We start from the raw sequence: 12,054 nt of genomic DNA on the forward strand, positions 1-12,054 counted from the left end.
GGCGACGTTAGGTGCACCTTTTTAACCAGACAATAGCGTGCAGCGAGAACCTTTATTTTCATACAAGATCCCTTTATATACAGGTTGTGGGTTATCAAGTTATTGTGACACCGTCGCAGCCTTTTGTTGGCATTGTAATACATTTTTGTATACAAGGGACTATGTGACATTATGGCTTTTCTTCTAAGAGAGGTAAGCAGAGGCTTTTCATTAGTTATGTTGCGTTATTTATTGGTGGAGAGGCTTTTAGAAAAAAACAATGTAAATTGTAGAGCGTGTCGACTCATGATAGAAATTGCACATAGACTATCGACGAACAAATCAACGGATGACGTCATAAATCTTGTTTTTAAAGGGGGAAAATCATCCAGTAACTTCTTTCCCTTTAGGCGAGACGATAGGGAGTATCAGACTCTTACTGACTAAAAACCACCCCGTTCCTACACTCCTGCTTATCGAGCCGGAGCTGTGGCCGGAGCCCCATTAAACCCGCTAGGTAGTCTGCAGCTCAGGATCAGGCGTTATAAATCCTACATCACACATATGAAGTTTACATGCGAATAAACATGGATGGATAGAAAATTAACGAACAACAGTCTGTTGGGTAAAAGCCCGCCAGCTACGATCACCCCGCCTGGTCGGAGGATCATCCTTTTCTGATCTTAGGGAATTTTACTCTCTGTTGACTAAAAGAGGAATAAAAAATTCGACGTACTGTTTAATAGGAGATTGAAATTAGAAACTGACTTCACTTAACTTTAGGTAGATATTTTGTGTATCTGATATTATTTTAAAATATCTTGTGTAGGAAGAGCTGCAGACAGTGCTAACAGGCGAGATATTGGAGAGACAAATCCAGCAATAGGTGGATTTGGACTGACGATGGAACACATCCTAAATTACACTGGATCTCTTCAAGATTTTCAGCAATGAATCTTGCAGACAGCCACATAAGACGCTACAGATTTGCCTACTCAACCGTAATTGTGAGAAAAAAACCTTTATTCCAATAGACTTAAGATCCTTTTTTGTAGTCAGCTAAGTATCTAGAGATTAATTTTGGCGAATTGCTAACATTGTCGCTAAGGAAACGGCTTATCTTGCCTTTGAGGATAATGCTCGTCTATTTTTAACTTAGATTGAAAAGTACGTGGCTGTTTACTTTGCATGAATTACTTACGATGCTCTGATGTTAGTACGTGATACATGTTTAGCAGTGTCATATTCATTCCTAGTACTATTTTAATATTCTATTTTGGTAATGGCGTTGAACTCTGAGATATTTAAAAGAAAAAAAGGTTTATATTATCTTTCATTCATCATTAGCCTGTATCGTCACACTGCTGTGGAAAAGTCCCTTCTCACATGGAGAAAGAATAAGCGTTAATCACCACAGTTACTCACTCAATTGCAAAATCTGTGCTAATATGTACATAAATCTGAAGAGTTTGTTAAATGCACTAAATCTCCGGAACTACTGGTTCGATTTGAACAATTATTTTTGTGTTGGTTAGTCTATTTATCGGGGAAGGTTATAGGCTGTATAACATTACGCTATGACTAATAGGAGCCGACCTGAGAGGGTGGAAAAACGCGGAAGTAGGTAACTTAGTGATAAAGTATAGGTTCGGTGGTGTCTAAATAAACTTAGAAAGTACAATTCACACCCACTAATTCCTTTTCCCCTAAAGCTACAAAGCCCAAAAGATTACAATAACAATTTAAGCTGTTGTTCTTCCATCAGATAAAACACTTTCTGTTTAATCCGGTATCAGGGTTCATATAACGAGGGATATAACAATCCAATATTTTGATAAAAAATGGTAGAAATGAAGGTTCCCTTGAGGGTATGAACGCATTATTATTAACGCCCAGTTTACCTCCCCCACAACTCGCTTTACTTGTCGGCTGGGGGGTGATTTGTTTATTTACATGAGGCCTGTATTTGTTTATTCGTTTAAACGTATTTCAATTTTATTTGAGGAAAGGTTGGAAGATTGTTTAGTGTTTTGTTTAAGTACGAAGATATTTTTCTTTTAAAACACAATTTGGGGTTAAAGTCGACATTTTTATATTACAAAACAGATTGAACTAAATAACAATCAGGGAACTATTCTCTCAGGGAACTATTTAAAGAAATTAATATAATGACTGTTGCCTCTCAATATATCTATGAAAATATAGTGTATGCTCATAAAAACATAAAGTTATTTAAAAAGTACAGTGATATACACAATATCAACACTAGAAATAAAAATAAATATGTTGTTCCTACTACTAGACTTAAGAAAATAAGCGGTTCGTTTAGATGTCAATGTATACGCTTTTACAATAAAGTTCCCAGCCATATTCAAAGTTTAAACCTAGGTAAATTTAAAAATGTTATTAAAGAAAAACTTTGTAGTAAAGCTTTTTATAAAATAAAAGACTACTTGGAGGATAGTCAGGCTTGGGAATGAACTGCTATAATGTCCACACAGGTCTTGCTGACATGTTTGTAACATATAGTTACATTTTTTATACAATTTGACATAAACTTAATTTGACATTGTTTTATATTTTTTTTCCTTTTATATTTTTATATTTCCTTTTAAAATTGTTAGTTTGAGGACCGTGTGAGACTTTTGCTAGTCATTTTATTTTTAGTAAATTATATTCTGACAGTTTGAGCATTTGTGTGGCCTACCCAAATGTTCTTTTGGTTGGTGTTGTTCGTCGGATCATTCAGCAACAGCCGTCAGCTGAGCTGATTGTAAACTGACACATGCGTGCTGCCATCTGAACAGGTTCGCTCAAACTGCTGTGGTTCTTTCCTCAAAAGACCACTACAGAATCAACTTGCACGGTTCTCCGACATCTTTAATTGATTTTGTCTGGACTTTAAAAGAGACTATGACCTCTGAGTTTGTTTCGGCATTTCTTCTCAGAGTAGTCGGATAGGAAATGCCGGCCTCATCTAGTTATTTAAGAGATTGACGTGTAAAAGTGTTATTTTATAACCTATTTGCAAAATAAATATCATTTATCATTTATCATTTATTTATCATTTATCAAGTGTCGGAGAGCCATGCTTCGACATGAATAGGCCGGCTCGATCAGAGTGTGACCAAGGCCTCATAGTAAACTGACGTGAAACAACGTAACACCTCTGGTTTTACGGGTGTCCATGGGCGGCGCTGATCACTTACCATTAGGTGATCCGTCTGCTCGTTTACCAGCTTATATTATAAAAAAAAAACAAGTTCTATCAAAAAAATTTAACGTTATGATACTAGTCAAAAGAATAACTAGTCTTTAAGCTCCATTCTGCAATTCCCTACAGTGATGAAAAATTTCTAACGCTTCACTATAAATCAACTCTTTGAATTTCATACTCTTTGAATCAACTGCAACTCAGCAAAAGAAGACAAAGTCAAATAAAATACAAAGGAATAAAAACCTCATTATCTTTCTTATCAAATAGTGCTCTACATTCGAGCACAAAAGCACAAAAGCACCTATTTCGAGCACTTCTATTCGAGCAACTCGGCCCGTCTCGAGCCTACCGTGTCTTTGTCTCGGAAATTGTGCCGAAAAGCGCCATCTATCTGCAAAATGTCCAATTAAAAGTCTCACTTAGTTGTAGTGAGCACATTCACTTGTTTGTTGAATAAAGGTAATGTAGTTTGCGGTAACAGTGTAACTACTAAGTTACTAAGGAATAATTGAATTTTTGCGGCGCCCTCAGTTTTAATTTAGACTTTTTGGTATTTGCTATAAGATTGGAATTCTTTCGCTTGACTGAGCTGATTCGTCTACAAAGAGGGTTGGGGATTCCTTTTAGTTTTAGATATTGTAGCTATAAAGATATAGCTAGGGGTAGATGAAGAAAATGTTTGGAAATTTCCAGAAAATTTGCTAAAGACGACGTTTATCTTAGTCAATGGGATCGGAATTCCTTACAGCCTTTAAGATGGGATATTGTTAGATTGGGTTAAGGGTAGATGTACACTTATGTATTGATATCAGTACCCTTAGTATGAGTTTGCTTTACGTTAAAAGTAATCAAAATGAGAGCGCGTTCTGCGCTCTGATTGGTCGACTGGAAAAAACCTACCAATCACAGCAAAGCTCTTACTTTTGTACTTTTACTGTAGGTACACGCAATATTGTGTTCTTACACTGAAAAACAATTATTTTATGAAGTTATTCAATTCTATTTCTCATGTAGTGTGAATAACCGTGTATTATGTTTAATTTACGCCATATCTAAGATTCCCCATTCATGTCAAAGTATGTACGATACGTAGTATATGTATGTAGTAGTTTGTATGTACATACTACCGAAACTCACAATATAGGAATGTAATAATCCGTTAGCAGTGAATATTTTCCCATTTATCTCATTTCGGGGTTGGTACGGTATTTTAATATGAATGTTTTATTAAACATAATATATTATAGTTTGTTTTGATGTCACGTACATAAGACGTATTAAGGGAGAATGTACCTAGTAAAGATGGAGATAGTATTGCATTTACTTTGTTATGAGTTTTTATATTTTCTATAGGTATATATCATTTGTGGCTTGAGTGTGAGTTATTTCCCATATATTTTAATCCGGCGTTTAAATTGTATCCTAGTAATTCTTTATTTTTTGCAGTTGCACACGCGGAAATAAAATAATTTAAAAAACTAAAAAACCCGACTGCGTTTCTTTATAATATTAAAATGAAAAAACCCTAAAACAAGAAAGTCATCGTAAAATTTAAGCAGTCGGGACCCATTCTAAATATAAAGACTTTGTGAGGGCACATATGGCTGGCTTTCTAGAATGGGTCCCGACTGCTTAAATTTTACGATGACTTTCTTGTTTTAGGGTTTTTCATTTTAATATTATAAAGAAACGCAGTCGGGTTTTTTAGTTTTTTAAATTACCTTTTTTATTTTTATTTTTTTAGTTGTATTATTTTTGTATTTTGATATATCCAGTGTCACTCTCACAGTATATACGAATCTAACGACACCTCTCAAGTCAAAATCCATCAAGCCGTTTAGGCTAGAGAGTGAGAAATATTCGAATTTGGCGCCAAAAATCCGCCATTTTGTTTTTTTATTATTTTGATATATCCAGTGTCACTCTCACAGTAAAAACGAATCTAACGACACCTCTCAAGTCAAAATCCATCAAGCCGTTTAGGCTGCAGAGCGTGCCAAACAATTATACATACATACATACAAACATACATACATACATACATACATACATACATACATACATACATACACTCGAAAAACATAACCCTCCTTCTGGCGCAGTCGGGTAATTAGAGGCACCATAAGGTTCCTGTTTCTAATTTAAGTCACAAATACTCTGTAAACTACCAAAGAGAAATGGACCAGCATCAAAAGCTTTTTATTTATACCTACAAGAAATTTATGAGATACAATCCATGTGAGAGATATTTGAAATAGTGAGCCGCCCGCATTGTTCCTGCGATGTTCGGCCGAGAGTCAATTGGACGTAAAGGTTTGCTTTGAAGATATACGGGGCATGAGAAAGAAAATACCTCTTTTATGGACATTCAAGGACAAATACTTTTGAAGGTCGGTTTAGAATTATCTGGAATGTGGATGTCATACATTATAATATATTATGTAATAACTATCGTGAGACATACTAAATTAAATAAAAGTTAACTTAAGTAATTCGTACAGCTTTTCTCCATTAATATACGTGAGTAAACCATGATTTTTAGTTAATGATAATTTCTATAAATAGGTATTTATGACATCTTGTGATCGAAGTTATAATCGAGAGTGCTTGCTGTAAACAAATCCATGACGTAGTTGTTGTCCTAGAAAGGATGATGATTCTTCGAATTAATTCTAAGACATAGTTACCTTAAAGCAGTCTCTTATAGAAAAATTCTACGAACAAACCACTGATAGTTTCCTAGAAGCCATCTAATGAACACGAAGTGGTCTTTTTACTTTTAAGTAATAGAAAAATGAGTTAAATCCTAATAAGAAAACTACATCACAATCTCTTTTCAAAGGACAGACAGACACGTGTAAACTAGAGCACTAGTCCACGTCTAATGCCTTGAAAAATATATAAAAATATTTTCTTTTTCGGTCGCGTATTCCCCAGAGGAGTTGTGTCTCGACTCGACATACAACTTTTAGATGAAGAAGAATTTTAGGCGCGGCTGGGAGCGAACGTGGCGGTGGACACATTGAATAAAGTGTGAATTTTTCATGTAACTCAGGTTAGTAGGATTTTGAACCTTAATGTTATTGAGATTAGGGAGGATTTGTTTAGTTCTTATGGCGTTATTTTCAGTGGTATCGCAGTAGGAGGGTATAGAAATAATAATTTGTCTTGTGTCCGGATTACAGGTTGCTTGTAAAATCGCAATATTTTTTATATTGGGAATACAATTAATATATGTAGTTTTTTTGTGCGCCTCTAAGAGTCATCAGACCACCACAGATGGGGCTCAGTAGGGCTGATGCCTGATCCGGAGATGCGGACTAGCAAGCGGGTTTTTCGAGGCTACAGCTCGCAGTATTTAGTCAGTAATAAGTTTGACACTCCCTCTCGCCTTGCCAAAGCGGGAGAAGTAATTTTATGATTTTCCACCCTTAAAAAAGATTGTATTAATGCTTCGATTGATTATTATTTTACTACTAATATTATGTACTGTTGTTGCTAATATTCAATAACAGTTATTAGTTATCCACAAAATAAAAAATATCTTTGCGTAATTTAACGACGTACTAAATTGTAGAGCGGCCATCTTAACCTTGAGGTTATTGCCCCGGCGCCATCTTGTTGACAGCGCGCCATTTAATGGCCGCCCCGATAAGTGCACTTATTCACTATTACATGTGAATTTATTCGTTTTTAGAATTTAATTTAATTGAACGTTTTACTGTGGATTGCTATTTTCTATTAATATCAGTTTAGCTGACAGTTGTGGATCGTAAATGGTGTTTTTTAATAGAAACTCTCCTATGATTACATTTGAATGGAAAATGGTATGTATTTTTTTTTAATGATAAATGATATTTGTTTTTGCACACAAGTCACCAAATGAACTTTTATACGTCAAAGTGTGAAGAAACAAATGGGGGGTGAATAGGAACAACATTTTGCCATTTAAATATTTTCTATTAATTCATTATTAGAACAAAAATGCTTTATTAAGACCAAAAATATGAAAACAAACTGGAAATTCTTATAAAAAAATTGTTTTCACCCTATTTTACCCGGCATTTACTAAGTTTGATATACATACGTTATACATTTATTTTACTAAAATGTTTGATATCTTTCATCTTGAAGGAGAAAACTGGGAAGATAGCGAAAATACATTTCTTAAATTCTAATTAAAATGTGACAAAAAATACGAAACATTTTTAAATACAAAGTTGCCGCAATATATCACAGCTGGTACTTCTTGGATGTCATATTTCTTGTCTAATGACGTCATAAACGACAAGATAACACCTTTTTACGACTACCCACTTTAATTTATGTAGCAAGTTTGTTATGAGAACTCATTTGATCTGTACTGCTGTATGTAAAACTGTGATAGTTTGTTTATATTACTTTATATATTATGTAAATGGCTCATTGGTCGAGTGGTTGCAAGTGCGACTGCCGAACAAGGGGTCTCGGGTTCGATTCCCGGGTCGGGCAAAGCATTACTGGGCTTTTTTCGGTTTTTCGAAAATTTCTCGGTAGTAGCACGGAGTCTGGAATTATGTCCAGGATATGGCAATAGGCAAATTGTGAAATGTGGGTGTGCATTGGCATTATGTGCCATAATGTGCACTTCCCCGTAGTGGTAGGCAGTAGGCACCCCTATTAAGGCCTCATGGTTATAAAAAATATATATTATGTAAATGGACGTTGAAATATTGTGTGTACATGTATATTCTGGTAAGTGAACGTAAATTACCGATTAACAGTGTAATTACCGATGTACGGATGTTTAACCGGTAAAATAAGAGCAAATGATGCGTTATTGTACATTATGTTTTATTACTCCGACTGGTATTTGTTTATTTATATTGTTTATTTGTGCGCGATTTATTTTCCATTTTATTGATAATTTTGGAACATATTATTATTGAAATGTTTATTTTGCAATGCCACATTGAGTATTGATTTTAAAGCTTTAATTCATGCTATATTCAAATAAACATGCTATATTCAGAATTATTTTCAACAAAAACTTAAATACTTGAATAGTGATGTCAAATTAATTGTAATATAAGTCTCGATATATTAGTTTGTTTTACGTAGACCGAGACCTCAGATTGGCTTACTCCAATAAAACAACCAATCAGATCATCGAACGCGGTAACGTTACGATCGTGTAAAACGTAAAGCAAACTCGTACTAAGCCCTCAGAGTCACATTCTGATAGTAAAAACTACACAATCGGTTTACGAATAACATTAATAACTGATTTTCCAAATCATTTCTCTAGATGATCAGATCCAGATTTTCGAAACATAAAATTTGTTACTATTTTCTACGGTCAATTAAGCAGTCACCATATTATATTAAAAAGTTCAACAATCCTACCTGTAAGCCAAGTCCCATTGAAAGGCTTATAATGCTCCCCCAGCACATCATGTAGCGTAGGCCTCCGCCCCCGGACCCTGCCGCCGTCTCCAGCCGGCGTCAGCAGCGCTATGCTGAAGACGATCAGCCCCAGCACCGCGGCTATCACCAGCAATGCTATGAGGATCCCGCGCCAGTTCCTCTGTGTAGGTGTCGCTGCTGCCAACTCCTGGAAACCAGAAACACGGTGGTGAGATTTTAGAGGTGGTGGACGAAAGGTAGAGAGGCCTTTGCCCGGCAGTGGGACGATCACAGCTAAACATAAATAAATGTTAAATAGTCGGTTAAGGGTACTTTTAATTTGGTCCTTCTTTAATATATCGCCAATCTGGTCGCTATATGTCCGCCTAGGTCATATGGCAATCTATATATGAATTTTACATAGAGGTAGGTATATAAGATTCGTAGCAATTGATGTTCCATTATCTCTGCCTACCCCCATGGGAGATAGGCGTGAGGTTATGTATGTATGTAAAATAATCTGTAAAGTACTCTATTAATATTTGTGTTTGATTTTATAGTCAATATTAATATATTAGTGTAAAAAATCTTTATAGAAGTGAAATAAAATGTTAAGAATCACTTCACCAAATAGGATAGGAAATTATATCACATTATTATAGTGTCACATTAAAGATTGTAAGCCCTGATACACGTCTAGTATAAAGAAAAGTCCTCTAACTCGATGACAGCGCCACCTACTGAGTCTTTGTTCGAAGAAAATATATATACTATCGTCTTAACTTCATAAACATTGTTACTAAGCGAAGTATTTCATAGAGAAACTACTTAAAGATAAAGTTAGTAGACAAGCAAATAATTTGTGGCAAGTTTTACAACATCGAGTGGTTACAATTCCCAAAGATGTCTAGGTTTATTTCCCAGTAATCACAATAATTGTGAACAAAGATATAACAAAGGGGATCTGCGGAACATTTGAGATTAGTGTTCAACTCGGCTCACTGAGTCTGGTTAGATTGTAATAATTACTAGATTTTACTGTAGAGGGCGCTAGTGAGAAGTAATCTGCTGTTCATAGGATTAATCTTTAGTTTAGTAATGTTTATGAGTAGTTTGGTCGCTTGTTTGTTATGCTTCAACGTCTTACCGCCGTACTCAGAGTCATTTAAGTCTTTGACTGCCAATAGAAAACTGTTGAAGGCTAACGTCGGTCACCGGTGACCACCACGGCGTTCAATGTGTTAATGAATACTTAACCTAGACCTTAGCTATTATTTTCGAAACAAAATCGATACTAAGGAATAGTTTACGTAATCCTTAAAATATCTCTGAGTGCGGCAGTTAGTTTTTTTTATAAGTAGAAGTCAGTTTAGAGTGTACTGAATGAACTAAGTGAACTCGTCGGTAATCCTTCCAGAGGAAGCTGCAAGCGTCAGCTAGTTTTTAATAAAATTGGCCACAAATATTCTTAAACAATGCTTTTAAATATAATATGGTCTGCCACCTTAATAAAATTTTAGTGACGAAAACATGAAACGTATTTTTTACCAACACGAAAGCCTCTTACCTCAACCAATCAGTGGCCAACCTCAACGCACCGTATTGGACGTTTATCCGACACTGGCCGCTAATTGGTCAGTGTGGAGTGACGCGTGACGGGACTGGTCACCGCGTCACGGCTGGAGTCACTCGGAGCGTGTCAATTAGTCGGTAATAGTGCGCACTAGTGTGGACGCGGCTTTAAGTTGAAGTGGTCATTATGTGAGTGGCAGTTTGTTAGTGCTTAGTGTGATGTACAGGTAAGAGGGTAGGTAGTAATGTACGATAGTCGGTACTTATAATCTGTTGATGCTGCTGCTGTTTTTGTTAGGAATGTTAATAGTTTCGTTGTAAGGGGCGATTCTAATGATAAGTAGTGATCAAATACTATTACGAAATTGTCGAAAAGGGTAGATGCCTAATTTTCATTGTAATGTCCGTCTTGTAGATACTTTCGGAGATACATCGATTGGAAATGTCGCGTGACATCACTTCTAGGTAAGTACGTTTTATACGTAGAAATGACGCATTTTCTCCCACTTTTAATACCCTGTTATCATCCCTATTATTGAAGATTTCGATAAAGACAAACTTCTATTTTCACTAGTAATCTAGGTGATTCCTATGTAATAAGAGACGGTTCAGACAAGAGGTTCCAGACTCCAGATTTGTTAATAATATTTTTCTAATAATGTACCCAATAATATTTGCTCCGATTTGGGCAACGCACCCTTACTCACAAAATGATTTTCTCAGCAAACGCAATATCAGTACAGTACTATCTACTTATACTACACATAAATCATAGTAATAAATCCATTCACTGCACATCGTTGATAACCCGATCGGGGAAATCCAATTGCTTAGGATCGACACGGCATCTGTTAAACGGCTAGACGGAGGCTAATCGGCTCCCGTCGCAGCCTGCAGCCTGCCTGTAGTCTGTCTATTCACTATTCAGCTAGTATTGTCTCGACGTGCAGGAATTAGATTATGGGGTGTGGGACAGTTTCATTGGTGAATGAGGAAATGGACATAAGTACATTACTTCTTTTGTTTCTTTTTCTTGTGGACACTAGTAATGTAGATAAGAGACTATATGGGTGCTTTTCCACCAGAGATGTGCTATGTAGCTATGCTACGAAGATGTAATTGCCAATCTGAGAAACTATGTGACTGTTTCCACTGATACTAAGCTATGTAGTTGAGTGAGGTAGATGCGCAGCCCGAGTATGCGATGTATCGATAGTAGAGAAGCCAGCCATTGCACGCATGTTTCGCGATCGCGCTTGTCTCTAAAACTACTCGTTCCATTGAAAAAATATAGTTTGTGTTGGCTAGACCATTATTGAAGAAGGCTATAGGCTGTCAAACATAGTGCTATTATCAAGAAGCCGAACAGAGCGGGCAGATATTTGGCACATTTTATGAATCTGTAAGACTAGTATTAAATTTGCCACCCATTGTAAAACAGACCCATATTATATTCTAATCTGATAATGATTACTATCTACAGCTTCCTCAAGTATGTCCTGGACCGCAACGTGACGTGGTCTGGCTGAGCGTGACGTCACGTCACGTCACGTCACGCCAAACTTAATAATTACTGTAGTTCCGGATAACTAACCCATGTTCCGTCTTGTTCTATATTAGGATACAAGAACTTTGGTGAGTGACCGTAATAGATAATTTGTGTTTATTATTTATATTTATTTGTATGTCCGTGTTTTGCTGGATAATTATTACTTAATACTTACACTTCAATGATTCGAATTCGACCAATGACTACCAAGTAGTAATTTAATTTGTTCAAATTCTATCCGAGTTGTATTAAGTTTTGATTATATAAAAGAAGTGTCCGCAGAGGCGGTGATAACCCAGAGACACTGATTGTGTTTGGGAACACAGTTGTAAGAGACGCGCTAGACAGAAAC

The 12,054-nt window shown here is 36.0% G+C and overlaps 1 protein-coding gene across 2 annotated transcripts in view; it reads right to left on the reverse strand.

The window, feature by feature from the left end:
- Nucleotides 1-12,054, reverse strand: part of LOC118277080 (dipeptidyl aminopeptidase-like protein 6) — a 262,572-nt gene that overhangs the window by 52,939 nt on the left and 197,579 nt on the right. For both annotated transcript variants that reach the window (XM_050696145.1, XM_050696144.1), the window contains exon 3: nucleotides 8,582-8,789. In XM_050696145.1, the coding sequence (XP_050552102.1) occupies nucleotides 8,582-8,789 (208 nt within the window). The remainder of the gene's footprint in view (nucleotides 1-8,581; nucleotides 8,790-12,054) is intronic.

This window comes from Spodoptera frugiperda, chromosome 10 (genome assembly GCF_023101765.2).
Source record: "Spodoptera frugiperda isolate SF20-4 chromosome 10, AGI-APGP_CSIRO_Sfru_2.0, whole genome shotgun sequence".
NCBI classification, from domain to species: domain Eukaryota; kingdom Metazoa; phylum Arthropoda; class Insecta; order Lepidoptera; family Noctuidae; genus Spodoptera; species Spodoptera frugiperda.